The 27,839-nt window shown below is 59.3% G+C and overlaps 10 protein-coding genes across 10 annotated transcripts; 5 read left to right on the plus strand and 5 right to left on the minus strand.

Annotated features, from left to right (window-relative positions):
* The first annotated feature begins 4 nt into the window (after window positions 1-4).
* On the plus strand, window positions 5-2,108 carry GGS23DRAFT_610998 (uncharacterized protein). The gene is made up of 3 exons (XM_051520367.1): window positions 5-317; window positions 395-1,463; window positions 1,619-2,108. Exons 1-3 carry the CDS (start codon window positions 120-122, stop codon window positions 1,741-1,743), a joined length of 1,392 nt encoding a protein of 463 aa, XP_051370597.1. The 5' UTR covers window positions 5-119; the 3' UTR covers window positions 1,744-2,108.
* Window positions 2,109-2,503: 395 nt separating this feature from the next.
* Window positions 2,504-3,714, minus strand: GGS23DRAFT_597911 (uncharacterized protein; the record flags this gene model as incomplete). The annotated part of the gene is made up of 2 exons (XM_051518699.1): window positions 2,504-2,825; window positions 3,647-3,714. 2 exons carry the CDS (start codon window positions 3,712-3,714, stop codon window positions 2,504-2,506), a joined length of 390 nt encoding a protein of 129 aa, XP_051370598.1.
* A 4,508-nt stretch (window positions 3,715-8,222) lies between these two features.
* Window positions 8,223-10,500, plus strand: GGS23DRAFT_117413 (cytochrome P450 61). Its single transcript, XM_051511047.1, has 4 exons — window positions 8,223-8,481; window positions 8,561-8,711; window positions 8,772-10,023; window positions 10,080-10,500. The coding sequence occupies exons 1-4, from the start codon at window positions 8,319-8,321 to the stop codon at window positions 10,116-10,118; spliced, it is 1,605 nt and encodes a 534-aa protein (XP_051370599.1). The 5' UTR covers window positions 8,223-8,318; the 3' UTR covers window positions 10,119-10,500.
* Window position 10,501: 1 nt separating this feature from the next.
* Window positions 10,502-11,821, plus strand: GGS23DRAFT_117414 (Rhodanese-like domain-containing protein). Its single transcript, XM_051511048.1, has 2 exons — window positions 10,502-11,225; window positions 11,293-11,821. The coding sequence occupies exons 1-2, from the start codon at window positions 10,905-10,907 to the stop codon at window positions 11,695-11,697; spliced, it is 726 nt and encodes a 241-aa protein (XP_051370600.1). The 5' UTR covers window positions 10,502-10,904; the 3' UTR covers window positions 11,698-11,821.
* A 728-nt stretch (window positions 11,822-12,549) lies between these two features.
* On the minus strand, window positions 12,550-14,050 carry GGS23DRAFT_117387 (Yip1 domain-containing protein). The gene is made up of 3 exons (XM_051511046.1): window positions 13,867-14,050; window positions 13,233-13,668; window positions 12,550-13,132 (listed from the first exon to the last, which is right to left on the minus strand). Exons 1-3 carry the CDS (start codon window positions 13,909-13,911, stop codon window positions 12,678-12,680), a joined length of 936 nt encoding a protein of 311 aa, XP_051370601.1. The 5' UTR covers window positions 13,912-14,050; the 3' UTR covers window positions 12,550-12,677.
* A 2,566-nt stretch (window positions 14,051-16,616) lies between these two features.
* On the plus strand, window positions 16,617-16,995 carry GGS23DRAFT_573679 (uncharacterized protein). The gene has a single exon (XM_051516694.1). The coding sequence runs from the start codon at window positions 16,632-16,634 to the stop codon at window positions 16,902-16,904; it is 273 nt and encodes a 90-aa protein (XP_051370602.1). The 5' UTR covers window positions 16,617-16,631; the 3' UTR covers window positions 16,905-16,995.
* A 209-nt stretch (window positions 16,996-17,204) lies between these two features.
* GGS23DRAFT_573683 (uncharacterized protein) lies at window positions 17,205-19,772 on the minus strand. The gene is made up of 5 exons (XM_051516695.1): window positions 19,733-19,772; window positions 18,763-19,665; window positions 18,398-18,605; window positions 17,913-18,293; window positions 17,205-17,849 (listed from the first exon to the last, which is right to left on the minus strand). The coding sequence occupies exons 2-5, from the start codon at window positions 19,429-19,431 to the stop codon at window positions 17,380-17,382; spliced, it is 1,728 nt and encodes a 575-aa protein (XP_051370603.1). The 5' UTR covers window positions 19,432-19,665; window positions 19,733-19,772; the 3' UTR covers window positions 17,205-17,379.
* A 795-nt stretch (window positions 19,773-20,567) lies between these two features.
* GGS23DRAFT_605859 (translation initiation factor eIF5A) lies at window positions 20,568-21,480 on the minus strand (the record flags this gene model as incomplete). Its single annotated transcript, XM_051519824.1, has 4 exons — window positions 20,568-20,647; window positions 20,696-20,825; window positions 20,894-21,157; window positions 21,469-21,480. The coding sequence occupies 4 exons, from the start codon at window positions 21,478-21,480 to the stop codon at window positions 20,568-20,570; spliced, it is 486 nt and encodes a 161-aa protein (XP_051370604.1).
* Window positions 21,481-23,396: 1,916 nt separating this feature from the next.
* Window positions 23,397-25,518, plus strand: GGS23DRAFT_597918 (Vps52-domain-containing protein; the record flags this gene model as incomplete). Its single annotated transcript, XM_051518700.1, has 2 exons — window positions 23,397-23,868; window positions 23,942-25,518. The coding sequence occupies 2 exons, from the start codon at window positions 23,397-23,399 to the stop codon at window positions 25,516-25,518; spliced, it is 2,049 nt and encodes a 682-aa protein (XP_051370605.1).
* Window positions 25,519-26,473: 955 nt separating this feature from the next.
* On the minus strand, window positions 26,474-27,817 carry GGS23DRAFT_597919 (rab-GTPase-TBC domain-containing protein; the record flags this gene model as incomplete). The annotated part of the gene is made up of 3 exons (XM_051518701.1): window positions 26,474-27,303; window positions 27,389-27,529; window positions 27,610-27,817. 3 exons carry the CDS (start codon window positions 27,815-27,817, stop codon window positions 26,474-26,476), a joined length of 1,179 nt encoding a protein of 392 aa, XP_051370606.1.
* Window positions 27,818-27,839: the final 22 nt, after the last annotated feature.

Raw genomic sequence — 27,839 nt, forward strand, 5'->3', positions numbered from 1 at the left:
GCCATGTGTATATCTATTTGACCCAGGCCCCAATGTAGTAAACTGTTTTCTTTCGTCGCGCAACACCCCCAACCTTCTCACGCCGTCCAACTCGTCTGTGTGCGAGCTCATACGCTAACATGTCTCGACCCGGGGCCTCGTTAGGTAGAAACCTGACTTTGACCGAGGAATTAGAGAAGCTGGAGCAGTCCATCACCCTCACCCTACAGGAAATCGACCACAACTTTAGCAAGGCACACCGCATCGTCACCACCAACATCCTGCCCCTGGTCGAGCAGTATGGAGAGCAGTCGAACGCCGTCTGGGAAGCGTCCAAGGTACGCACCCCAATCTCAACCTACCTACATACACATATGCGCAAGCCTGGTGCATAACTGGCTAACCCGCCCCTCAGTTCTGGAAGCAGTTTTTCGAAGCGTCTGCCAACGTCTCGCTGTCGGGCTACGAGGAGCTAGCGGCGGAAGAAGACGAGACGACGGCAGCCGAAGAGACGACGCTCGACGAGACGACGACGACGGACTACCACGACACCAGCGGCGGCTCGGCAGCAGCGGACGCCACGGCCGCCTCGACGCCCGGGTACCGGCCGCGGGCGGGCCGCGGCGTCGGCGACGACGACTCTCTGCTCGACGGCGGCCGCGGCGAGGACGCGACCGAGCTGTCGGGCAGCACGCCGCGGCCGCCGGCCAGCCAGGCGCTGAGGCCGCAGTTCGCGGAGTTCGACTCGCCGTACGAGCGGCTGCGGCGCGAGCTGAAGGGCGAGCAGGCCGTCTTTAAGGACGACGCGGACCCGCTCGACGACGGCGACGCGACGGCGCCGCAGCTGCCGGCCCACCGGACGCGGCTCCCCGACATGTCGATGGCGCCGCGCTCGCCGTCGTCGTCGCTGCTGCTCGAGGAGCCCGCGGCCGCGTCCGCCGCCGGCCGCCCGCCCAACCGCGACCCGCTGCTGCACCGCCTGCTCGACCGCAACTACCGGCTGCAGGCGACGCCGCACAAGGGCGCGGGGGCGCTGCGGGGCCGCGCGGCCGCGTCTCCGGAGCGGCGGGGCAGCGGCAGCGGCGGCCGCGAGCCCGAGGACGACGCCGACCGCGAGCGCCGCGCGCTCTGGGCCGAGAGCCCCGCGAGCTCGCCCGAGATGGCCGTGCCCAAGCTGCGCAGCGACTTGTACATGTCGCCGGTGCGTCTGCGGCTCGGCCGCGCGGCGGCGGCGGCGGCGGCGGCGCCGAGGACGCCCGGCGTCAGCGTCCAGACGCCCGGCACGGCGCGCAAGACGCGCGACGTGTTCGCCGAGGCGAAGGGCAAGGGCCTGGACGCGGGCGCGGCGAGGGGCAAGGAGGGCGGCGCGCCGCGGTGGAGCAGCGACGAAGACGACGACGACGACGACGAGGGCTTCGCCGGCATGAGCCCGCCCAAGACCATCCAGTTCGCGCTGCCGCCGAGCAAGCTGATGCAGACGCCGGGTGAGCTGCCCGATTTCTTTTCATTTTTTTTGTGTGTGTGTGTGTGCGTGTGTGCGTTCTTGGCTGCGGCGGTGCCCGGTTCTTACTTTATCCCCACGTGCGATGTTCGATATATCGGCGGGGGCCGCGGGACGGGGCTGACCGAGACAAAACAGCGCGCGAGGCGAGCCGGCGCATCGTCGACGACATCCTGATCACGGCCGGCGCCGAGCCCGACTCGTCCGAGTACAGCCCCACGCTGGTCAAGATGAACCAGGACATCCTCGACGACACGTTTTAACAGGAGGAGGAAGGGGCAATTTTGGCCAGAGCGTGTGGGATATACGCGCGTGCTTACTTCTTAGACGCGGACCTGCGGCCAGCCTAGCTAGGACGGGATGAGTAGAAGAGAGGGAGGCGAAAAGGGGGCGACGGCATTGCTTGCTACTGCCAAGGGAGGATGCATAAGGGGACGTAGAACCAGGTGGGCGGCGCACTCGCGAGCACGGGTAGGGAGGTGTTGCGAGGATACGAGTACGGTGTCTATACCTGTACTACATAGACGAAATACACTCGAGATACCCCCCCCCCCTTATCCCATATTCTCCTGCGCATCCGTCCATTCGGCCATACATTATAAGCGTATTCTACCTTTTCTCTCCCGATGTTGATCTCTCGTCCCTCTCCTTCCCCGGTTCTTTCCTCCCGGCCGGACGGCTACCCTTTTATAGTACACCCGTGAACGAGCACTGCGCACCGCCGCACATAACCCAGCGGGACGACCGCGTCGCCCTACCTCTCCGCCGATATCCTGCCTTGCGCAGGCACACGTGTGGTCGTCCCCACAAGCACTCCAAGAACTCACACGCTCTGCGGAGCGGCGAGCGGGTGAGTAGGGGGGTCGGAGGCGAAGGGGGTCCGGACGGCCGATGGGCGGCATTCGTGCACTGATCTGCTCTTCCCTTTCTCCTTTTTTTTTTTCCCTAACCCCTCCCCCATCCCCCATTCCTTTTTCCTCCCAGCGCCCCTCTCACAACCCTCTTCCCCTCGGCGCGGGCGCCCTAGAACGTCATCCGGACCTGGCTCTTCCACGCGGCGCGCGACAGCGCCTTCTCGGCGGCGCCCGGCGACGGCGTCTTCTCGGTGCGCGGGAGCAGCGCCGCAGTCGAGCTGGCCGTCGAGAGGAGCGAGGCCGTGTCCGCGGGGTCCTTGGAGGAGGAGGAAGTAGAGGAAGAGGAGGAGGAGGAGGAGGCGGCAGAGGACTGCTGCAGGGCTTGCTGCCCCGACAGGAGGGACCCGAGGAGCGCGGAGGAGTGCGCGCGGTCCTGGGTGTAGCTCATCGCGGCAGCGGTGTCGGAGGTGTTCGCGGGGACAGCGAAGGCCCTGCGCGAGAGCGTCGGGTGCCGGGTGCTTAGGGTAAGGGTGTGGGAAGCGAAGCTGGCGGGCGGGCTGTGTGCGAGGTGCGTGTGGTGTAGGAGCGAAAGGGGGGAAGCGGTGGTTGGTATGCCTACCCGAGCGAGAAAGGAGAGCCGGCTAGCCTCGATTCTTATATACGCGCGACCACGGCCGGCTCGCCCGTCTTACATAGCCCACTTACACGCGCGCGCGCGCGCTCCCTCGCCCCTCCGCGCAGCGCACATCGGAGTTCTGCCTACCTGGGTATTGCCGGATCGGGGCACAGCCAGTTCCACATACTCCCCCCTTGCCTCGCTCAATCTACGTACGTACTACCCAACGCAGCTCACCGCTGTACTAGCTAGGCGCGACGGCGTCGAAGAGGAGAGAACAGACCAAAAGAGAAGGAGACGGCGGGCTGGAGAAGGAGGGGAGGCGACGAGGCAGCGCAGGTAGCCGACGTGGGATGTGAGTCAGATCGGCGTGCTTCTACAATCACACTCACACCCCCCCTTCCCCTTTCCGGCGGGCTCACCGACTCGTCGCGCGCGGCGACCGGCGGTGCATCGATGAAAAAGGCGGGCGGGACTATCTCTGGTTTTACGGTCTCCGGGTCGGAGGAAAAAAAGAAGAAGAAAAGGGAACGAGGGCCTCGCGGCAGCAACGCATACGCGCATACAACCACCGCCCGTGCGGAGCGGAGGCGGGGAGAGTGCAGGGGAGGGAAGGAGAGGGAAAGACACGTCCCTACGTAGGGAGCTGACGATGTGGCCGCGCAATAGATATGACAGACAGATGGACAGGCGGACAGATTGCGCGTCCCTACAGAGTCAAGCTGCGTTAGTGTTCCCCTCTGGACGTCACATCGCTGGGACATCCTGGCCGAGCTGCTGGGAATATAGCATCTACCTACCTAGTTCGGGGGGCCTTGTCCCTCACCCGCTCCCTAAATTCGTAGCGAGTTCGCTGGGAGGAGGCAGCAGTAGCAGGCAGGCGGTGTCAGCGTGTCAGCATCAGCAGGCGTCCGCCGCCGGCTCGCGGGGAAGGGGGGCAGGAGAAGGGGGAGGGGGAGTATGTCATCATCTAGGCGGCGACAAGCTCGTCCCGCTTGGGCAGTTATCCGATGCCCCAACGGACGAATTGGCGGTGGGCGCGCGGGCTTATCTACGTAATCCCCCTGCGTAGGCAATGCCTACCTATCTAAACCTGGTGGTCTATGTTGTGTATCTATCCCGGGGAGGGGGCTCGCGGTTCGGAAAAAGGGCGGGGCCGTGGACAGGGCGCGCTGCCATTGGGGAGGGGCACGGGATCCGAGTCCTTGGCGGAGGGAAGCTTAGTTGCTTGTTCATGCTCTCTCGCTCTTCGGGAATGGGAACCACGGGTTGGGCGTGTGGGCGATTGTGTAGGTCCACAGTGAGAAGCTCGCTGGCATATATAAGTATGTGGGTATACATATGTGTGGGTGTGAGTGAGAGTATGCAAATGTATAGGAGAGGGGATAAATAGACAGATAGACAAAAATGACAACGTCGTGTAAGCCGGGTTTCGGGTTTCGCGTGGCACTGGCCTGGAGATACCAGAGGAAAGGGAAATAAGGGCAAGGCGAGCCAGAGGGGGTCTCTGTCAGTTCTCGCAGAGTCGCAGAGGGAAAAAGAAGCTTGTGCGGAGGCGCCAAGACGCGTCCGTGGTGCTGCCACATGGTGAATAGACAGAATGAGGAAGAGAGGACTGAGCAATGCTAATACTCGTAGGTACGCTCATGCGGGAAAGATCGGGACCAGCCCCCATAGCGAGATCGTCTGGCACGGGGAGCTTCTATACCGTGGTCTAGGCCGGTTGTCTTCAACTGCGGGCGCTGCGGTCGGTCCCAGATTCGGCATGCTCGTTCGTATTCAAGGCGAGTCTTCGTTGGCTCTGAGATTTCCAGCCCACCACGGTTGTTATCCTTCGACAGCCCCCGCCCACGGCCTCGACTCCCTCCGTCTCTTTGTAGACACGTGCGCATTGCATAGAGGGGCATCGACGCGACGATAAGTAGTGTATGCGTAACGAGAGAGGGAGAGAGGCAGAGTCCAAGCTCCCACGGGAGGGTCTGCACACACTCTGGGCTGGGCTAGGCGATGGGCCTCCGCACAGGCCTGACCGGGTGGACTTGGCTTCGGAGCTAAGCGACAGAGTAGAGAGAGAGAGTGGGTTCTTGGCAAAACGGGAAGACGAAACTGGGAAACTCGCTGCCGTGCCTGGGCTGGAATAGAATAGGCCCCGACTCTACGGACTGGGCGTGTGGCAGCGTGGAGGGTCGGAGTGCTACGGTATATATATACTAGCAGTATCGAGGAGAGGAGAAGGGACTGCCTGCTAAGGCGGATTGAAAGGCGTCTGGCCTCTCTCAGAAGTTGTACTTGTACGTAGCTAGATTAGGTGCGTTTTTCGACTTCGTTGAGCCTTGCTGCCGTGGTTACGGGTGGTCTTTGCTGCCCATGCCCGTGGTGTTGTCCCTCGCGCACGGTTGGCTGAGGCGGGAATGAGGTAGGGATCATCTCCGTCTGACGCCGGCTATACCACTACACGCAGTCAGCTATAACCACCCGACGCTATATGCTGCCAAGTGCGGTAACCGTGTTGCGACCAGGTGCGTATGCCGTGTGAAAGCTCCTTTACGTTTTGGAGTTCGGGTGGAGGTTGACGATTCCCTTCTTCGCACGCGCTTGGTGGCCGCAGCGGGACCTGGTGGAGGCTATCGAGAGTAGCCGCTCAACGAATTCTGGCACCTGTGTGTGGGTGTGTATGTAGGTGATACTATATGTAGATAGTCGAGAGGGAAGCGTGATATCGACCGTTTCTATGTCAGGTATACAACACATCCGCACTACTTGGGAGAGGAAGGGGGGGTTAGGAGGGTAGGTATGCAATCGCATGCATGCACGTATGCAGGCATAAATAAAACCGCTCGTCGGCGCGTCTAACTCCCCCCTCCTATAGAGACCGGCCTGGCTGCTGGCATGTAGGTATACCGACCTACACGTAGTGAACACACGGTCTCCTATTGCTGCCGGTAGGTATGAGGACCAATGTTAGATTTCTTCGCTCACTTCGTGCCCTGGGTAATGAGGATCGCTAGGCAAATCACGCTAGTTTCTCTTGGGCGACGGGATTCTAGAGGGACATGGGGTGGCCGACTTGCTGCGAAGCCAGAAAGGCAGTAGGTATATCTCCATATCAACGTCGGTCGGCAGGTACACGCCATGCAGCAATGAGACCGAGTCTCGGATGAGCCGGACTTTGGCCGTCGTATTCGTATTCGAGGTAGGTACCGGGGTACCAGAAAGGTCCAAGCTCCGGCCAATAGGACGGGCGGTGAATGGTGGAACTAGCGGGGACGGAGCGACGAGGGGGACGAGCTTGGTGCGATTGGCCAATGGGGGCGAGCCGACACGGCCACCACCTGCTTCTAGTTTGCCATGCATCACCGCGTGCGACAGGGGAGGAGGAAGGCGCCTTCCTGCAGAATTGACTTGATTAGATCGAGCTAATCCCGTCGCGGTCAGGTACCAGCCAGGTACCGCGCAGGTATGCGCCACGCACATTCGCACCACCCTACTACATACGAACGATACGAACAAGAGCTGGATATTAGGCATCCGGTGCCGTTAGCAACATGAGGCCACCTGGTTGTCGAAGAACATCGTCAGTTTTTACTGGGGGAGACGGGGAATCCGCACGCCATCGTACGTGTGGCCTTCGGCGCGCCAGCGGGAGGAGGAAATTGGCAGCAGGAAGATGCAATTACGTTCGGTTTCTCAGGTGGCATGGGTTGTGGGATACCTGGGTAGGCACCGTATGATGAGCAGGCACGGATGTACCTGGATAGGGGTCCCGGCGTAGGTTGCCTGAGGCAAAGAGGTACCTACCTACCTACCTACCTTCTGATTATGTTGACTCTACATACAATTACTCAATTACTCATACACACATGTACGTGCACATTGAGGTAGGCAGGCCGTAGAATGGGTGGCAGAACGTGTGGAAATTGATTTGTCCAGAGACGAACGTACCGCGCGCAGGGTTGGCAGTGGGCAGGTACCTGACGCGGGCAGGTTCCCCACGGCCGCTAAGCCTGCCTGCGACTGGACACGGAGAATGCAGAGAGAGAGAGAGAGATGGTGGAGACGGGGACAATGTCCACAGGGCTAGGATTCCACCTCGTCGGAGCAGGCCATGCTGTACCTACGTGGTACCCAACGTGTTGCGTGTAGCTACAACAGTCTCAGCGAGGCGAGAGTCGCAGTATGAGTAAGTGTCTACATCTCTCTCGCGCCGTTTGGTGTGCCGTCGGTGTATAAGTACCCTAGATCGAGCTCGGGCGGTGGAAGCAAGGTCCCGATCGACCGGAAACAAGAGACACCGGAGACCACTCGGTAAAGGTGACAGAACGACACCGGATGGAGCGATCAGCGGGTGAATGGATGGGCGACGGCAGCGGAGGGAAGCTCGGACGGGGCCAATGGGTAGGGAAAGATATCGCAATTGTCAGGCCGGTTGCAAGATGAGCCTGTGGCACGCTGCGGATGGGGTTTGATTACGTAGCTGCGCGTAGTTGACCATATCGAATGAGCTGGACGGGGTTGGCCCGGGCCAGCAGCAGCCAAGATGCCTACCTGACTTTTGTAAACGCATATGGGACCGGGTCGGAGGGGTACTTGTTGGGAACATACAGGTAGGTACCTGCATACCTCTGCCTACATGTACGCAGACCGACAGCAGACCGACAGCAGACCGACAGCAGACAGACAGCAGCAAGAGAGCAGAGCTGCGACGGCTGGTCTTCTAATGAAGGTTCCATATACTCGAGATTATGCAGGGGTCGCGGCCGGAGCGGGCCAGTCAGGAAGGCCGAAAAGTGGAAAGCGCAAGCGCATCCCGCCCAGAAGCCGAAAAAGGAAAAAAAAAAGAAACCGAAGAAAAAAAAGGGAAAAAAAACCGCGGAGTACCCACGCTGCGCAGGTACATGCCTCATTCAATCAATTCTCCTCCTCCTCCTCCTCCTGGACAGGGGAGGTAGCGTCAAGGTACTTCCCGCTGCAGACGCTGCGCTATCGCCTCGATGCGGGTACATGGGGGGCACATTCGCAATGCCAATCAACAAATTTTAGTGGTCTTCCCCTGCCCTATCCACTTCGCACCTCGTTCTTTTATCTCGCCCATGCCCACCACCGCTGCCGTCTACTACTTCTACCCGCCCTCCCTCCTCCTCCTCCTCCTCCTCCTCTTCCTTCTTCCTTATCCTGAAGGGTCGTCGCTGGTGCTAAACACCCTCCCCTACCGGTGTTTCGCTTCTTCCTCTCCCGTCCCGCTCCCACCTCGGCGCACTCTGCCATTGTAACGCGGTGCATCGACAAGTTGCAGTGGGCGCCGCCATCTCGACCTCCCACCAGCTCCATCATCTCCCAGGCAGTCCGACACAGCCTGCCTACCGTCGCTATGGCGGCCAACGCCACCAGTTTCACGTCGCCTCTGGCCGATTTCCGGCTCCCGGCCGGCAGCCTGCCGCCTCAGGCCGACTTCATCCTCGAGACCATCGCGAGCACGAGCGTCGTGACCTGGCTGTTTACTCTGCTCGCTCTCGCCGTTGCGTACGACCAAAGTACGTCTTGGCTCGCTCGCACCAAGGTCCTCGCGTCGCTTTCCCGGGAGCACGCCCGCTAACGAGGCGTGAAATGTAGTCAGCTACTTTGTACAGAAGGGTTCCATCGTTGGGCCCTCGTTCAAGCTTCCCTTCATGGGCCCTTTCATCGAGTCGCTAGATCCCAAGTTTGAGGAGTACTTGGAAAAGTGGAAGAGCGGGCCCCTAAGCTGCGTGTCCATCTTTCACAAGTAAGCCAGACGCCCCGGGATCGTTCTCTGCTCGACGTCGCTAACCGCCGCCTTTGCCAGATTCGTCGTCATCGCCTCTACCCGCGACTTGGCTCGCAAGGTCTTCAACTCCCCGACCTACGTAAAGCCGTGCGTCGTCGACATCGCCACCAAGATCCTCGGAGAGGATAGCTGGGTGTTCTTGGACGGCAAGGCCCACGTCGATTACCGCAAGGGCCTGAACGGCCTCTTCACCCGCCGGGCTCTCGACTGCTACCTGCCCGGCCAGGAGGCCATCTACAAGCAGTACTTCGCTCGGTTCCTCAAGATCACCCAGGATGCCGGAGGGAAGCCCGTCCCGTTCATGCACGAGTTCCGCGAGCTCATGTGCGCCGTCTCGCTTCGTACCTTCGCCGGATACTACATGTCGGATGCCGCCGTCAAGAAGATCGCTGACGACTACTACCTCGTCACCGCCGCCCTCGACCTCGTCAACTTCCCCATCATCATCCCCTACACCCGAACTTGGTACGGCAAGAGAGCCGCGGTTATGGTCATGGACGAGCTCGCCAAATGCGCCGCCAAGTCCAAGGCCCGCATGGCTGCCGGTGGCGACATCACCTGCATCATGGATGCTTGGATCAAGGATATGATCGACTCGAGGCGGTGGGTCGAGGCCACCGAGAAGGGTCTCTCGACCGAGGGCCTGGTCAAGCCGTCCCCTCTGCTGCGTGACTTCACCGATATGGAGATTTCCCGGACGCTATTCACCTTCCTCTTCGCCTCGCAGGATGCCACGTCGAGCGCCGCTACCAACATGTTCCAGGTCCTGGCCCAGCGACCCGACGTGCTGGACCGGCTGCGAGAGGAGAACTACCGGGCGCGCAACGGCGACCCCAACGCCCCCGTGAACCTGGACCAGCTCGAGTCGATGACGTACACGCGCGCCGTGGTCAGGGAGCTGCTGCGATGGCGACCGCCGGTCCTCATGGTCCCTTATAAGACGAAGAAGGCGTTCCCCGTCACCGACTCGTATACCGTCCCGAAGGGTGCCATGGTGATCCCGACGACGTACATGGCCCTGCGCGACCCCGACGTGTATAAGAACCCGGACGAGTTCGATCCGGAGCGGTACTATAGCGGAGATGCGGAGGAGAAGGGCGCCAAGAACTATCTCGTCTTCGGCACGGGTCCGCACTACTGTCTCGGTCAGCACTACGCCCAGATGAACTTGGCGCTCATGATCGGGAAGGCGTCGGTCCAACTGGACTGGAAGCATCACGCGACGCCGGATTCGGAGAAGATCAAGGTGTTCGCCACCATATTCCCCAAGGTATGTCACACCTCCGCGCTCGGCTCGTAGGCATCGCGAAACTAATTGCGCTCTAGGATGACTGCCCGTTAACGTTCACAGAGAGGCAGTGGTAAAAGGCCCGACGAGGGGTCGGGATTTTTGGGTGTTCTTCCAGCGGGCGAGGCTGGGCCGCGCTTGGGCCGCTCGCTTGTATATCAGGTTTTGCGGAGCGGAGGTTCGATAACGAGAGACACGAAGTACAATAGAATACTAATAGTAATGCGAGCCTTGTACGAATAGGCTAATGGTTGAGGATGTTGTCACGGACTAGCGATAGTACCGAGAGTATCCGTAGAACATATGGAATAGACCAGATATATTAACGAGAGCTTAGGCCGTCTGTCTTCAGGCCCGCGTAGGCTCCGCTATAGACGATAGTGTTGAATGAAGGTTGAAGAAGGTGAGTGAGTTGGTTGGTTGCATGGACGAGACGTGATTTTTTTTCCATCCCTAGGACTCTCTATGGTGCTACCTGTCTGGCTGTCTTTGGGGGCGATGGGTGATGATGAGTAAGCGATAGATGGAATGGCCACCCGACACTACCCGCCAGGCCCACGTACCCATGTACCCCAGCAACCTCGAGCTCCGAGGCCCGGTCGTGACATCATTGGGACGAGGTTTAGCGTTGCGTCTCGGAGCTCTGCCGCGCGTGGTTTTTTTTTTTAGTCTCTGTCTCTTCCCTCACCTGCGACGACGGCGCGAGACGCACGGAGCTACGGATCGAATTCTCCTGCCGCGCCTATACACGCCTACCCAGCTGCCGCCCCCGTCGTTTCTCGACCGCTTGATCGACGAGCCCCGCGAGCCCCCGCACCCCTAGACCCGACGCGAGCACACAGGCCAAAACCGACCGACAGAACATGGCGACGATCGCGGCGAGGGGACCCAGCCCCGCGCTGCTCGCGAGCGCCGTGCGCAGGGCCGCCGCGCCGCGAGCCGTGCGCGTGGTGCGCATCGCCGCCGCCCTCAGCAGCAGCAGCCGCAGCAGCCGCAGCAGCCGCAGCAACAACCGCGCGAGCGCGCCAGGGCCCATCCACAGACTAGCCGCGGCGACCACGACGCCGCGAACGGTGCAGCTAAGCGCCATCGCGGCGCCAGCGCCGGCGCCTGGGGTCCGGCGCTCGTCGTCGTCCTCGGCGGGAGACCCTCCGGGCGCGGGCAAGACGTGGACGTTTGAGGAGGTTTGCCTGCCCCCCTTCCCCTCCCTTTCCCTCCCCCCCAACCCCCCACGCTAACCCAAACGCACAGGTCCAGGCCCTCACGCAGTCCGGCAGCGGCGGCGAGGGGGGCGCGCGCGCGGTACTCATCGACGTGCGGGAGCCGGACGAGCTGGCGCAGACGGGCCGCATCCCGGGCGCGCTGAACGTGCCGGTGGGCAGCGCGCCGGACAGCTGGCACGTGTCGGCGGCCGAGTTCCGGGACCGGTTCGGGTTCGAGCGGCCGTCTGCGCCCGCGCCCGCCTCCGCCCCCGCCTCCGCAGATGCAGATGCGGATGCAGACGCGGACCCGCCAGAGCTCGTCTTCTACTGCAAGGCCGGCGTCCGCTCCCGCGCCGCCGCCCAGATCGCCCGCGAGGCCGGCTTCCCCCGCGTCGCCGAGTACCCCGGCAGCTGGAACGAGTGGGCTGCGCGCGGGGGTGCCGTGGAGCGGTGAGATGAGGCGGTTTTTCCTTCGCTTTTCCCGAGCGCGCTATTTTGGCTCGACTCGCGAGGCTGTCGCGCTCGGGTGCTCTTGCTGAGGGGAGGTAGAGCGGGTAGGACAACGCCGGGGGGAAAGGGGGTGCTACGGGGTGGAGAGGCGGAGTCTTGGAGGAGTAGAGAGGAAGAAGAGGCACGAGGTCCGTGATAACGATGGTACACGGGGGCAGGTTGTGGGATAAGCTACATAGACGGGTTGGTGCTTACGAGAATAAGTCACTCGAAAACCCCAACTTTCCTGCTTCCTCAGGATCTATTGTGATCGGTTCGTCGACCACCAGTGGTACGAACTTAGCCATCAATATACCCTTCCTCCTCCTCCCAGCCCTCTGCTGCTCCTGGGCAGCAACAACGCTGCTTAGCTACACGCGCGCGGACTCGAGACAGTAGAGAAGCCTAGAAGCAAGCGGCGGCATAGCAGGGAACCCGCACACCACTCCCCAGAGCGTCATTCATCCACGTAGTCTCGCCACTCGCGACCCCCCCGCCTCTTTCAGCAGCGTGCGGTAGGGACGGCATGCAGGCAGGAAGACGAGACACAGAGGAACCCAGTAGGTGGTTTGACGTCCGTCGTCCCATTGGCGGCCCCTACATAGTACAGAGAAGTCGACGTCAGCTCTACCTAGCCGATCGGCCGACCAATTAACTCGAGAGGTAGAATAGTGCACATAGAACTTCATTCTTTTCTTTTATCAAAAAAGTGCGTGGTGTCGCGTCGCGTCACGTTGAGCGAGAGATCCTAGAACCTAGGCAGGCGTCGGGAAACCGGACCAAAAAAGGGGAGGAAGCAGGGTAAAATCCCCCACAGCTTCAGCTTAGACACAGTTCCGACCATGATCCCTTTCTTATTCACTTCCTTCCCCGGCTCTCGCATAGCCTGACAAGCACACCGTTGGTTTTTGTTCCCCCCCGCCCCTCCATAACTGCCTCTCATACTTAGAACAAGAAAGCCCTCAGCGCAGCCGCGCCATTGCCACCATCGGCCGGGGGTGGCTGGTCGACAGGGTCTCCTCCTCCGGGAGCCGGCGTGGCGACGGGGCTGCCGGCGGCAAAGAATAGGATCTTGATGGCGAAGGAGAGGCCGGCGTGGAGGGCGACGACCACAACGATCAGCACCTTGCTGGTCTGGCGGTCGGTCGCGCTGAGCACGGGGTATAGGTTGCGCAGCAGGAAGGCGGCAGAGAGGCCGAACCCGAGGCCGACGGCGATCCAGTTGAGGACCACGACGGGCGACCAGCTGATCATCGCCACCGGCACCCAGATCAGGTTTGCGTACCCGTACAGCGCCCAGCACTCGAGCAGGTTCGCCGACTCCGACCCGAAGTATCGCAGCGCACCGAACAGCGCCACCGGGATGACCAACGTGTACCCGTAGATGAGGCCGGCGGCACCTGTAGGAGAAACACTCGCGTCAGTGCTGCTAGGAGCGGCGGATATAGCCCCCATAGTAGAGCGTTCTTCTGCACTGCAAAAAAGGAGGAAACAACATACCGCTGAGCAATCCGAAGTCGTACGCGAATGGGCCCTGGCCCGTACTGGCGAGGTACTGGCTGATGGTGCCGCCGAGGAAGAGGATGAGCACGACGGTGGTGGCGATCCAGAAAGGGCCGTACAGGTCCGGGTTGCCCTCGAGCACGTCGAGGAAGTTGGCGCGCGGGTACAGCGCGGCCCAGCACCGCGCCAGCACCGACGACGTATCGACGTCGAAGAATTGCGCGTAGAAGCTCAGCGTCCACAGGTATCGCTTGGACGAGCCGCCGCCGCCGCCGCCTCCCGACCCCGCGGTGGCCGGGGGTGGAAGCCCGCTGCCACCGCTGCCGCCGCCAGCCCCTCCCTTACGGCTGCTGCCAGTCAGGCCCTGGGTCTCGCTGAAGTTGGAGTTGTGGAATTCGAGGTCCTCCTGGAGGTCCGTGTGTCCGAGGTCGCCCTGCGCGCGGGAGTTGTTAGTTTGCCTGACTCGCCGACTGTCTGTGTTTTGTAGGCGTATCCCGTCCTTGGTCTCCGGTCTAGAGCCGCAAGGCAAATAGCTAGCGAGGTTGTTACGCCGCAGCATGCTATGCTACGGATGCCTCGCTGCGGTAGATTTCGGGATGGCCAGTAGAAGACGGCAATGGGGAGATCATACCTCATCGTCGATGTCCACGACGGCATCGTAGCCCGCGTTCGACATCTTCTCTCCCTCTCTGGTCTTCTCCCTTCACGCTCGCAAGTGCGCTCCCCCTTTCTAGCCCCTCCAGAGGACCTCTCCTGGGCAGCAGACAAGTCTGTTCTTTTCCCTCCCCTCCTTTTGCAAACAATATCGCAGGCGCAAACGATCGCGGTGGTCCGAACGTACGCAGCGCGCAACCGTACCGTCGGGTGAAAGGTAGGCCGGTTGTCGTCTCGAATGCTAGGGGCATGCAACTCGCGCGGGTCGCAATTTGGAGAGGCGAGGTGGTGGGTGGATGGTTACCTCGATTCGTTGTTGGAGTCTGCCTTCGCGATATGGTGCCTAGGTAGGTAGGTAAAGAGAGACGAAGGCGTGAGGACGCAAGCCAAATGAGACCCAAGCGGGATGTACCTACGTAGCTTTCTAGCCATACCAACTGAAAGGCAGGCGAGCTGCATTTGAGGACACGGAGCGAAGCGGGGGCGCATCTCTATTACATAATCATTCTTGCCTAAGCAGGCTGGAGACCGCCCAAAAGGACCTGTATTGATACGTAGTCTAGCCTTCTTAACTGATGACTTCGTCTAGGTACGAACTGCAGGCCGACGCGATAACAAACTACACTTGGTGGGAAACCATCGCAGTTGATCGCCGAGATAAGCTTATGCGTCGAGGAGCGTTCGTTATTTAAGACACGGGCCTCGTCGCGCACAAGGGCGGAAAAGCGCAGGTATTCACAGCTACAGCTGGGGCTTAGGTTGAGCCACAGTAGAAGCTATCGTGAACGATATCGAGCCAATATCAATTTAGGATGCTGTTACCTAGGAATCAGCCCTTATATGCCTACGTACAATCCTTATCCTTTGGTATCAATACTGGCTGGGCGGCCCAGTCGGATAAGCGTCCATTGGCTACCTTAGTAGATTCGAATCACCCAGGTCTGACGCCTTCTTAGATTAGGCGGTCGAGCCAGTACTTCTGAGGAGGCATCCAGCTTTTCCGCTTGGACCTATTCCACGGGAGGGTGCCGGGCCTTAGCCTGACACGGTATTGATACCTAGAGATTCGTGGCTGGCATATCCAGCACTGAAGTTGCTGCCAACTCCGTGTAGGTATACAACCCGTATGCGATCTTCAGCTTCAGTTCCTCAGATACCAGTGGTCCCAGTTTCACTCTTACTGTTTCATTCGATCTGCCTTCGCCCGCAGATAGGCGAACCGCTCGTTACGGAATTTACAGCGGGTCCCGTCGATTGAGAAGAGGCAGATACCATAGGAGTGCCTAAAGATACGATCGGGCGCTAGGGAGCGACAGGAGAAAAAGGGCCACATCCCGGCGTACTTGGCGGAGTCGGAGGTGGCCAGCCGGCGCTCGCAATATTGACACGGTACCTCCTTGGGTACCCCGTAAAGTTGAACGAATAAACCAGTAACGCACCGGGGATCCGTCGCCAACCGGCGGAAGTACTCGCCGACCGGCCCGCCGTTGTTGATCTCCATGAAAAGCGGCTTGCGCCGGGAAGCCTGGATGCATCGGGCGAGAGGGGTGGCGTGGGACTGCAGATGGGCGACGTCCCAGAAATCCTTGCTCTGGGTCTCCCACGCGACATACCGGCCAGCCGCCCGCCCGCCCAGAAAACAGAAACGTACGTTATGGATCACCGTACGGAAGGCTGTGAAACGCGACTGTATCACAGTTTTAACGGCTGGTCGCTGGGTGAAAAGGTTGTGAGGGGTGGTAGCGGCGCCAGATGCGGCGCGAGCGGTGGGCTACTGAAGGAAACCAGTTAACAAGCAGCCAGGCGGAAGGAGAAACAAGAGAAGCAAGGTCAGCCTCACGCGGGCCTGCTCAGCAGCGATGCTGCTGGCACTACTGCTCTCCTCGGTCAGGAGTCGGGGAGGCGGGCGCAGGTCGCTCAGAGCGACTACAGCGGGAAGGGGGGCCACGCGGGGGCTCAGAAGAGGAAGAAGACATCTATCAACGCCACGGTCAGCCATGAAGCGAGTCCATTAGAGGCATCCCGCGGTGGCTCGCGAGCTCAAATATATCGAGTTCCTCAAACATGGATTGAGCTAATACTGCTTGCGTATCAGCCATACAAATTGCATAAATCATAGGTAATCGCCGAAGCGAGTTTTCCACAAGAACTCCAAGATATTCAATTCATATGCATCGCATCTTGATTGCTACCGAACTACATAAGAGTATGCTATGTCCGCAAAGAAAAGGTCAAGAAGAACCATAAGCGACCAGACATCATAGTGGTCTGAATCATGTTCGTTTCCCTTCCCCTGCGCACCCGAGCGTGCTCGCGATGCCCCAAACCAAGACGCCGAATCGATGGAATAGTGCTGGAGGAATCGTCTATTTCAGCTTCTTCTTGGGCCGAAGCTGGTTGGTGTGGCCGCACTTGCGCTTGCGGCAGTTGGTGGCACGCGGAGGGAGGCGGGCCTACATATCATCCTCCGGGTTAGCACCCCCGTGTACATGTCATTCCTAGATCGTTTGCGCGAGCGAGCGCTGCGACAGGACGGGAAGCCAACTCACGTAGCACTTGCGGCAGATCATCTTGTCGCAGTTGAACTTGGAGGCGAGGGCCTTGAGCGAGGGCTCGATGATGCCGCCGCGCAGACGGAGGACGAGGTGGAGGGTGCTCTCCTTCTGGATGTTGTAGTCGGAGAGGGTCCGGCCGTCCTCAAGCTGCTTGCCGGCGAAGATCAGGCGCTGCTGGTCGGGAGGGATGCCCTCCTTATCTTGGATCTTGGATTTGACGTTGTCGATCGTGTCCGAAGACTCCACCTCGAGGGTGATAGTCTTGCCCGTAAGGGTCTTCACGAAGCTGTTGCCACGCCGGGTTATGTCAGTCAATCAACTCATTTCATCCTTTTGCCACATCTCGACCGGGTTCGCGCGGCGCAATCGGTGCGCGCTCGGCATTGATTTTTGGCGATTTCGATGGGGAGATGGGCCGTGGAATGGAGCTTACATCTGCACTAATGTATCGTCAGCATGAAGCGAAAATACGGCTACTTCGGGAGGGATGTTGACTTACTCTTGGCGGCCTGTCGTGAGGATTTGTGGTTGTTCTGTGAGAGAGATCGGGGTAGAGGTTGCGGTCTTTGAAATTACGCGGGGGTTGATGAAATTCCACACAAAAGCCCTAGTGGGTCCGTAGGCCACGTGACAGCTTCCTTCAAAAACGAAATAAAAGACTAGTGGTCCGCGAAATGTGTGCGTACTTGGCAGCCGTTGACAGCTGCTCCCGGAAGTCTCTCCAAGCGGAATTTCCTTAGCTATCCCTTACCAGCCCTACGTCATTTTCTCAGATGTATCTGTGTAGATATCGAGGCCGATTTCACAGGTATTTTCCCCTTTATCGCATCGTGACCTTAACTTGGTTTGAAGAAGGCTCTCTGCCGTTGGGTATATACAAGCAGCCGCCTATCAATGGGCAAATTCTGATTATTATCTATCCCATGGGTATCTCACTAATCCTCGCTAAGCAAATCCGAATGCCCTCCGCTGTTATCCGAATCCTCATTTTCACCTGTGCGAGTCGCCTTACCCTTGCCCTTGCCTCGTTGCTGTCTCGCGCGTTCCATACACCACAACTCCAACTGTCTCTCGATGTGCACTGACATGCGTATCAGGGTATCTAATTTTATGGCTACGAGACTCGCGGCTCTCTCATACAGCTCCCGCGCCGCACCTGGGAGGTCCTCCTGGCTGCGCCAGACCGGACACAAGCCGAGTACTCGGCTTCTCTCATTGCCTCCTCTGCCGTCTTGATCATCGTCGGGTACCGGCTCAACCATCACCATGGAGTTATTCAGGACCTCAAACCTCCTCTTTGCGCGCTCAATGTCACTCCCATTATCCTGCTGTGGACTCTCGTTTAGGTCTGCTGGATCGGGTGGGCGTTTCGGTGTCTCGAAGAGCTCTCGGATCCCCTCAGCAGCTATGCTAGTAGTTAGCACTGCTTGGTCCAGTGTGTGAAGAAGTTGGAGATGGTATGACCTACTTTTCGGATCCCTGTCGCTTATCCACATCTTCTCAAACCAGTCCATGAAGTCGTCTAATTTCTCCGCCTCCATGGTAAGTACATCCTCAGACGTGACCTTATATTCTTCACCGCGAGGCAAGCCCGAAGCGGTCTTGCCCACATCGTCCCGCATCGCCTCCTGCCACTTCGCCCAGTCTACCTTTACGACGCGGGGATCATGGTGGTTCCTTGGAGGTCGCTCAACGCCATCGAGTGAGTAGAGAAGTTTCGCGGATACGACAACTAGGGATATCAGGAGCACCTCGGGGTTACTCATCTTTCGTATCCCCTTTCTCGTGGGGTACGAGTAATCCGTCTTTAGAATCGCGGCGATGCACTTAGCGGTAGAGTATATTTCCGCTATCGATTTTAGCCAAGGCAGCCGGGTATTCCGTTGCGCATCGACTCATTTCGGAGACGAGAGGGATAAAGACACAAGAGAAGGGGAGAAAAGTGGCGCTTACCAGGCAGAGTCAGCTCGGTTATGAACCGAACGAGGATGGGCACATAGTTGAGGGGTGGAAACACCACGTCCGCACCGATCTTGAACGCTATCACGAGGCCCTGCACAGCAGCCTGCAGGTGCCCTAGCGGGATGTGGTCCCTGACTTGTAGCGCGCGATGGTACTCTGCGGGGAGCCGTTGCCGGACGTTGTGAGGGATGCTATTGATCTTCAAACCAGCGAATATAGGTAGATGACCTCGTGTTAGCCTGTTTCAAACCATACAGAGAGGGAGTAGCTCAAAGACAGTTAAGGTAACATAATGCGCCCGCAGGCATAAATATAGCCGGCTACTTAGCTTGCCCGAGAGCAAAGTGGAAGCTTACCACCGCGAGATAATCCAACTCCCCCCTCTGTACCCAGTTGCAGAAGTCCGCCGTCGTTATCGGTAGCCGCATCACCAGGCCTCCCAAGTAGCATAGCGCCAGCGCGTCGATGAGCCTCGGCAGCTTCCACCGCCGTCTGGCGTCCGGGGCCCAGGAGGCTGTTGTAGTGTCTGAAAAGACGGAACCGTCGTCGGCCCCTAACTCGCTGGAGAAGCTAGCTGCCGACGAGGCGCTTCTAGAGCGGCGTCTCCTGGCCGCCTCCGCCCCCCTAGTACTATCGTCAACTTCCCTCAGGGGCAGGTCCCTCACTCTGAGAGTCCAGAGCGCGCGCACGATGGCCTCGTAGTCGGCGGGGAAGCTCCCTCGTTCTAGGAGCCCACGCACGAGCTTCATGAGGACGAACTGCAGGGCCTCGAGATAGAGCTCCCGGGCGTCGTCGCCGGTGAGCTTGACGGCGGGGTGGTCTCGATTGCTGCGGGGCTCTCGTTGGCGGCGCGACACCTTCCCTCGTGTGCTAAATGCGTCTTCATCTTCGACGTGCTCGGCAAAGCCCTCGAGCCGGTGCCCATTTCGGCAGTACCGAAGCGTGTCCTCCGCGTACCACTGCCGCGCACCGCACTCATCGCACCGCTCCCTGCCGTGGAAGCGGTGGAACATAGTCGGTGCCATCTCGAAGAGACTCTGGTCGCTCCCCCGCCTTACCCCCCTTGTCTTTCCCCTTTATACTTACCTACACAGTCACGGCATGTGTGTGGATGAGGCGGAGGCGCGGGGAACGAAAGAGCGGGGAGATAGCGCTAGACAGCTCAGATAATAGGCCTGCGACGTCGTGGTAAGACTGAGGATAGGAGTTGTTGCTATTTCGTTATATTGAAAATGCGCCCGGGTGTCGGGGCTATACGTGTAGATAGATGAGTTAGGTAAGTATTTAACGGGGTAGTTCTAGCAGCTCCGAGGTATAGGTACGTATCTAAGGTGGTCCCATTATTATGCGTCGCATCTACACACGTCAGGTAAATAATCGATTACGATAACGATTTCTTGAGTACTAGAAATCAGATAGGTATATCGATTTTTTTTTGCTTGCCTCCCCCCTCCCCCCTTTATCTCTCTCTCTCTCTCTCAACTTAGGTCGGTAGTGTAAATTGAGAAAATCCGAAGTAGCATGTGTGAGACCCACTCTATTCTCTACAGAACCAATATTAGTAGAAAGATGGTTACATGCGTGTTTAAATAGTCACTATGAGATTAAGCGTGTGTGTGTTGACCCAAAAGTATATACCTACCTTTCTCGACCGATCTGTTGCCACGGCTTTGCTAGGTAAGATATCTAATTGTATGCGAGGAAAATCCGATGGGGCCACCGGTTGTAATTCTTAAGTGGAAATATTTAACAGGTGGCGATCTATCACAGATATCACGGGGATCTGAGAGGGAAACGGGTCATCTCGTCGATTCTGTAGGAGGATAAGTTAAGCGCCAATAAAGAGACAATCCGTTTGCCGAGATCCCTCCACAATCACCCTCCCCCCCTGCTCCGACCCTTAGAGAATATGGGGCCGGATGTGTACGTAATTCGTATCATTGCTGCGCTAGATGCTTGGCCCCATCGTGGATAGCACGCTCATGTACATATCCGTAGCGAATCGATCACGAACATGCCTCCAGGAAGGAGCCAAACAGCTGGGGCCCCTGGCCTGAGCAATTCCCCGCAGGCCACGTCTTGGTCGAGAGAGGCCGTGGGCCGACGGTCCAATCTATTGGCATCGTCGGCGTAAGTCCAAGGCTATTTCCCGAGCGGGCGCCTAATCCTTCTGGCTGATCTCGTCAGCCTTGACGGCCGCCTCCTCGCCCATCGCGGCTAGAACGGTGACGACTGCGTTGTCTGTTAACCCTGTCCCGAAACCTGTTCATCGAAGTAGCGAAAACTCACGGTACTGAGCTCCGCTGTCTTCGGCAGCCAGGAGCTTCTCGCCGAGTTCACCCTCGGGGTTCTTGATGTCCCCCTTCTCCCTGCTCTCCTCGTCGTAGAGGACGAGGAAGCCGTCACCGGTGACATGGGACTAAAAGGCGAAGGGGTTAGCACGACGGAGCCGGCACGGGTTGCAGAGCTGTCCGGCCCTTTACTTACCAAGGTGTACTGGACACGCGAGACAACCGGGACGTCCATGTTGTGGGTGGAGGGGCAGAGATCTTCGAGCTTCTTGCCGGTGAAGATGTCAATGCCGACAAGATGGACCTTGGCGTGACCGTGCTTGCCGGTCTTGGAGGTGGACATGTCGACGATCTTGCAAGGGCGGCCCTTGATGACGACGTGACCGTTCTTGCGCAGGGCCGAGCACTGCATCGGGAAGGTCTTGGACGCGCCAGCGTCGCCCTGGTTGTCGACCTCAAACTGGAGAGAGCAAGGGAGTCAGCGTCATGGTCAGGCCGCGCAGCCCGCTGGGGATTCCTCGTCTTGACGCCGGAGCGCACGAAAGGTACGGTGGCAGAATGGTGGGAACGGAAATGCAAATGGGTAGGGGGAAAATAGAACGTGTGTGCGGCCGGTGACTGCGCCCGGCGACATCGAAGGCACCGCGGGGCATAGCAGCGATGCGTGCTCGATGCGGAATGCGGGGTGGCTCATGGGGAGTTGCAAGGATGGGAAGAATGGCACGGGGAGATTGCGAGCGGTGCTGGGGGCGATGATGAACTGGGACTCACCTCGTCCGCCATGTTGAAAGATTAGCTGAAGAAATGAAAGTATCGGGAAGGCGATGCGGGCAAGGAAGCGGGATGGGCTGACGGGCCAGCAGTTGGTTAGCGAGGCTCGAGAACTGGTGGTCGTTATTTGCGAGGGAGGAGGGAAGATGGGAGAGGTCGTAGAGAGGAGGGGAAAAAAATAAATATGAATGGACGGGATGTTCAACGGGAAAAGGCCGGGAATTCTTTTCTTCAACTGTAAATTGGGCACACCTGACAGTTTAGCGCACGCCTGATTGGCCCGTTCGAGCCTGGCACTGCGGTAAAGTTGTTGTAGGCTGGAAGCCCTGGGCAATTTGAATAATTTTTTTTTCGCTCGCTCTCGCTCGTCTTCTGCTCATACTTTCCATCTTCCCGCCCAACTGCTGCCCTTCCCGATGAGCGCTAGCGGACACCCGAACAGGGATTTTGTGGGCGTCCTCTGTAGGTACCTAAGATAGTAAGGTCCATGCATACGTAAACCTCCTTGCGCTGTGGTCGCAGTACCTCTGCAGTACGTCATGTATAGGCAGGCAGGTAGAGGAGGAGGAGGAGAGGCAGGGCCCAGAAGGCAACCCCCCTCTGTGCTCTGTGCAGGTTATGGCGCGCGCAGGTACTACAGGTGCCTACGGGTACCTAGGTAGGTAGGTAGGGCTGGATGCGGTGTAGGTACCCCGTCTCCGCTAGAAGCTATAGTCGACAACCCCGAACACGCTGCTCCGTTGTATAATATATCCCACATAATCCCACATCCCGTAAGTACCTATAGTATACTTTCGGCGCTGGTAGTGGGCCCAGTTAATGCTGCTAGGGGTCTCTTCTCGCAGAGACCTGGTCTAGGTAGTTCGACTCACCTCGGCGCCCAATAGACTTCCCTGCCAAATCTTCCTACAGCTGAGGGCGGAACAGAGACATCGGCAGCTCTCGCCAGACCCGCGCTTCTGCTTCTCCGCCATGGTGGCATGGGAAAGACGCCTGGGTACCTACGCATATGCACACGTATATGATTGAGGCAGGTATCTACCTACCTAGGTATGTGCATATTTTGTATCTGTGCTGGACCACCTGCAACGACACTAGCCCTACAGCACATACCTGTAGGTACATAGGTGGGTACCTACACCTCGGTATATAGGTAGGTAGGTGCCTATAAGGAGGTGTGCTGTTTGAATGTAGGTATGTAAACGCTCCGAGTGGGCATATCAGAACTGCTCTGAGTATCGCGCGAACCACCGGATGTCGTCTGCCAGCGCCCGCCGGGTTTCGTGTTCTCATCTGATCTTCTCTTCGTCGTGCTTTGTCAAGATCTGCCTGTGGGATGTGGGAGCATCACTTACCACAGGTACCTGAAAATGGCACGTATCCAGCGCACATGCCTCACCCTGCACACGTACCTGGAAGACGCGACCGTGGCCCGGCTCCCATGCCCCGCTTGTTTCGGAAAGGGAAGTGAACCTGGTCCACATCCCTAGAGTAAATCAACTCCGGAACAACGCTAAACCCGACATGGTATCTGCCCGTTGGGATCACCTGCGACTAGCTCCCCTGGCCAATCAGCGTCCTCTGCCCCGTGGACTCGGGAGAGGCTGTCGCACGGCCTTGTCTGCTGTCTAGGAAGTTGTCAACTAACCAAAGTAACCACATAAGCTGTCTCTTGGCTGATTATCGCAACAACCAGACGCCCTGACACCCCCCGGACACCCCGACACCCCGACACCCCGACACCCCCCGAACGGTCTTCCGCTCGGCTCCGTGCCAATACCCAGCGGCTTGCCTCCCTAGATCCCTTCTCTCTCGATCGATCGTCCTGGTGCCGCCCGCTCGCGAACGTAACCCGGCCAAGCCATGCCTCGACCAAACTCATAGCCCCGACCTTCCCCCCTTTGCCTTCGCATACACCTCCAGAGAACATGTGGCTCGATCGACTTGCCGGTCAGTCCGCGTCTCCAGCCCCCTCGCCGCCGGGTAGTCGATCCTACTCTCCCGCACCTCGAAGAACCCCGAGCGGCCTCGGCCCCTATATCACCTCCCAGCAACGCCCCGGCCTGAATCCGAGGTCGTCGTCGCTTTCTTTGGCCTCGACCGAGTCTTCCTCCTCTTTTCTGGCATCTTCTCGGAAGGCCAATGGCTCTGCGCTAAAGGAATCAAAGACGGCCTATGCTGGGCCTGAGCCTTCGCAGATTCTCAATAAACTTCTCGGAGACGACGGCCAGAATGCAGCATCCGGCACCGAATCGGCCAGCAAGTCGGTTATCTCGATATCGGCGGAGGATCTCGAGCTCGAGTATGACTTTGCCGGCTTATCTATTCGGGAGTTAGCCTTGTCCGAGGGCTCGCCGGCAGATGACCTTGCTGTACACGGACCCCAGTCGGCTGAGGAATGTACGTCCCCTGTTTGTTATGGACACCCTGCTTTCTCTCCTTACTATACTTACTGTTTTGCTATCCTGGGCAGATGAGCTAGAGAAGACCAAGTTCGAGGACCTCCATCGATCGATACAAGCTTGCGACGAGGTCTTGAGCTCCGTCGAGACGAATCTGACCAGCTTCCGAAATGACCTCGCTGCAGTGTCTGCCGACATCGAGACCTTACAGGCACGGTCGGCTGTTCTCAACGTGCGGCTGGAAAACCGCAAGGCGGTGGAGAAGGGCTTAGTGCCGGTGGTCGAGGAGATGAGCGTTCCGCCGATGGTAGTCTCGAAAATTGCTGACGGCCAGATCGACGAGACGTGGGTGAAGGTCGTCGCCGAGATCGACAAGAGGGCTACCGCGTACAAGAAAAATGCATCCACCGCACAGGGTAGCAAAGGATTGGAAGACCTCGGTCCTCTACTCGAAAAGTTGGTGCTCAAGGCTATCGAACGAATAAGAGACTTCCTCGTCGCTCAGATCAAAGCCCTCCGATCGCCACATATTAATGCGCAGGTCATCCAACAACAAAATTTCCTCAAGTTTAGAGACTTATACTCCTTCCTTCACAAACATCATGCCGCGCTGGCGGACGAGATATGCCAGGCTTATAGGAATACTATGAGATGGTACTACGCCGACCGGTTCACACGTTACGAGAGCGCCTTAAAAGAAATCAAGCTGTACTCCTTGGATAAGACAGATGTGCTGGGCAGCGAGGATACTTCCCGCAAGGGGTCCGTCCTATCGAGTTCTAAAATCGTAGGGCCACCGCACGATGCCTTTAACCTGGGCCGGCGGATCGACGTCCTGCGCACCAGCAACCAAACCGCGCTCTCTTCCTACTTAGCCGAAGAGGACCAGTCCACGCACTACCTCGAGGCGCCCTTCCGGAACTTCAACCTCGCGCTCGTCGACAACGCGACGGCCGAGTACACGTTCCTCGCGTCCTTCTTCGCGCCGGCGCTGAGCTACGCGGCGATCTCGCGGCACTTCGCGTACATATTCGAGCCGACGTTCCAGCTCGGGCACGCGCTGACCAAGTCGCTGGTCGGCGACACGTACGACGCGATCGGGGTGCTGCTCGCGGTGCGGCTCAACCAGCGGTTCCAGTTCGAGCTGCAGCGGCGCAAGATCCCGACGGCGGACGGGTACCTCAACGGGACGGCGATGCTGCTGTGGCCGCGGCTGCAGCTCATCATGAGCGCGCACTGCGAGTCAGTGCGCGCGCTGACGACGAGCCTGCCCGCGCGGCCGCCCACCTCCAAGGCCGAGCAGAGTCGCCTGTCGGCCGCGCCGCACGTCGCCACCCAGCGCTTCGGCCAGCTGCTGCACGGCATCCTCGCGCTGAGCGGCGCCGCCGCTGACGGCGCCCCCGGCGGCGGCGGCGACGACGACGAGCCCGTCGCCGCCTCCGCACGCCGCCTCCGCACTGAGATGGAGGCATTCCTTACCCGCTACAGCGCTGCCTTCGGCGCCGACCGCCGCAAGCGCGAGCGCTTCCTCTACAACAACTATAGCCTCGTCCTGACCATCATCAGCGACGCGCAGCGCGGCCGGCTCGCCGCCGAGGAGCAGGCGCACTTCGAAGGGCTCAAGGCCGCGTTCCAGGAGGCGGCGTGAGAGGAGGTGCGAGATTTTTCTCTTTTTTTTTGCTTTTTGAGCCGGGGTAAAGGCGGACCGGATGTGCGGATGCGAACGGTAGTTACGTGTCGATTACTAGGAGTATCGCGGCGAGATGAACGAGGGAGGGGGGAGGGGTGGGGCCGGGAGGTACGCTAAGAGAAAGGGGAGAGGGATGAATTATGTACGTATGTAATGTGTGCAACCTCCCCCTCCCCCCTCTCTTGACGTGGACTAGAGGAATAAGAACAAGAATAAGAATAATTCTAGGGCCGTGGTAGGACGGAGATACCGTGGCGGTTTGCGTATACTGCTGAGGCCACGATCTGGGAGCGTCGACTACCCTGCGGGGGGGTATAGAAGAAATACATCCGTAGCTCAGCTGGTCGGCTGGCCTAGTCGCTTGGGTAGTCGGACACGCCCGACTGCGTTCCCTTGGAGGCAGCCTGTATTGACGGCGACGTCCTACAATCGCCCAGCTACGCGAGGACCTACGTACGCCGGAGAGTGGGCTCGGGCTGGCAGCGCCTGGTCGCGGCGCACCTAAAAAGGGGGGGCGGTTCCACATCACCACGTCTCCACAACAGACCCCGGTGCTCGGGCGAAGTCGAGGGAGTCAAGTAGGCTGACGGCTTCGGCATAGCAGGATTTGGGCAATTCCTAGCAGGCCGGCTGGCTCGGCTAGCCCTCCAGCGTCTAGTATACATCTTGTACGTCCCAGGACGCCTCCCCGTTTCTCCCTCGCTAGCCTACCCATATGTAGACTCGACCCGAGTGGGTACCACCGAGCCAACCGCATGCGTACGAAGAGCAGGATAGGGACAGCGTGAACGTGGGGCTAATAAATCCCGAACATTGTCCCCAGCCCCGTACAATTTAATCATCTTTATTCGTAAAGCTGAACCTATTATGAATCGTCACTGGGTAGGTTAAAAAAAAAATAGCGGCCTGCCGCTCACCACGCAACGATATTCGCCCAGAGCGGCGCCTTGCGGAAGTACACGGCGCCGATGCCGATGATCACGGCTGCCACGACCACCTTGTTCGACCATAAAGTCTTGAGGACGGCCTGGCGCCTCTCGGCCCATTCGAGCTCGCGGAGCTGCCTCTCGAAATAGGCCCGGCCGTCGTCGAGGCTCTGGGCGGCGCAGCGGCGCGCCGGCCGGGTCGTCTTGAGGGCGCTGGCGCGCGAGACGGCGCCCCACGAGCGCAGCGTCTCGGGCGGGTGGGCGTCGTAGAGGCGCGCGGCGTCGGCGATGACCTCCTCGAAGTCGAGGTCCTGCGGCAGCTTGGACAGCGCGAAGTGCAGCATGTCGGGCTCGTCGTGCGCGAGGAGCTCGGCGCGGCGGCGCAGCACGATTTGCGCGAACACATATAAGCTGAAGGCCTGCTCGCGCGCCAGCAGCGCGTCGAACACCCGCGCGATGTCGCTGTACCGCTGCACGTTGTGCGCGAACATGGTCAGCGTGTCCGACAGCGCGAAGTACGGCTCGATCCGCGACAGGTGCGCGCATAGCGCCGGGTCCACCGCGTCAAGGATATCTGGGATTAGCCGTAGGTGCGTCACCGCCGGGGCTAGGTTCGGCAGCATGAAGTCCCGGACGCGCAGGGCCGACAGGCGCGCTACGACCGTGGCCCGGATCGCCGGCGGCAACACCAGGAGGAACACCTGACAGATATCATGGTAGCCCTGGAAGTAGCATAGATACGGCTGGCGCCGCAGGACTTCGGTGATGAGGTCCGCGAGCTCCGACTTTTTCAGGGCGAGCTGCGCCTGGGAATTGTCTAACTAGCGCTTAGTTCGGTAGCACAGAAGGCGGTAAGGTAGCAGCCGGAAAAGGGGGGAAAAAAAAAGGTAAGCATCTCGTACCATCTGGGTAGTAGACGAAGCTTCGGTCAACGTCCAGCTTGACCTGGTCCTCGTCTCGATGTCGCTGCAGGTGTCTCCACGAATCGGAACCGCCGTCCTGTTCCCCGCCCTCGCCAGCAGGGCAACCCAGCAGTATCGGCCCTGTCGGGGAACGGTCAGAGCCTCAAGATCTCTCGGAAATCGACCGCAAGTGGACGAGGTGAGACGGGCGAGAGACTCACATGCTTGGCGTCGGATGGCGTCGGAGAGAAACCCGCCCCTCGACACAGCCAGGGCCTGGAGATCGTCGATGTCTCTCCGCTCGCATGCATCTGAGATGCGGATTTGCTTGCGAGCCAATGCGGGCGCATCACGATCCGCACCGCCTTCGTCACCTTTGGCGTCTGCGTTTTCGTCCCCGTTCTTTTCAGAGTAAGCTTCCGAGGCCATGGGCAACCAGATCGTCTCGACC

Source organism: Durotheca rogersii, assembly GCF_024521655.1.
Source record: "Durotheca rogersii strain YMJ 92031201 chromosome Unknown GGS23scaffold_15, whole genome shotgun sequence".
Classification (NCBI taxonomy): domain Eukaryota; kingdom Fungi; phylum Ascomycota; class Sordariomycetes; order Xylariales; family Xylariaceae; genus Durotheca; species Durotheca rogersii.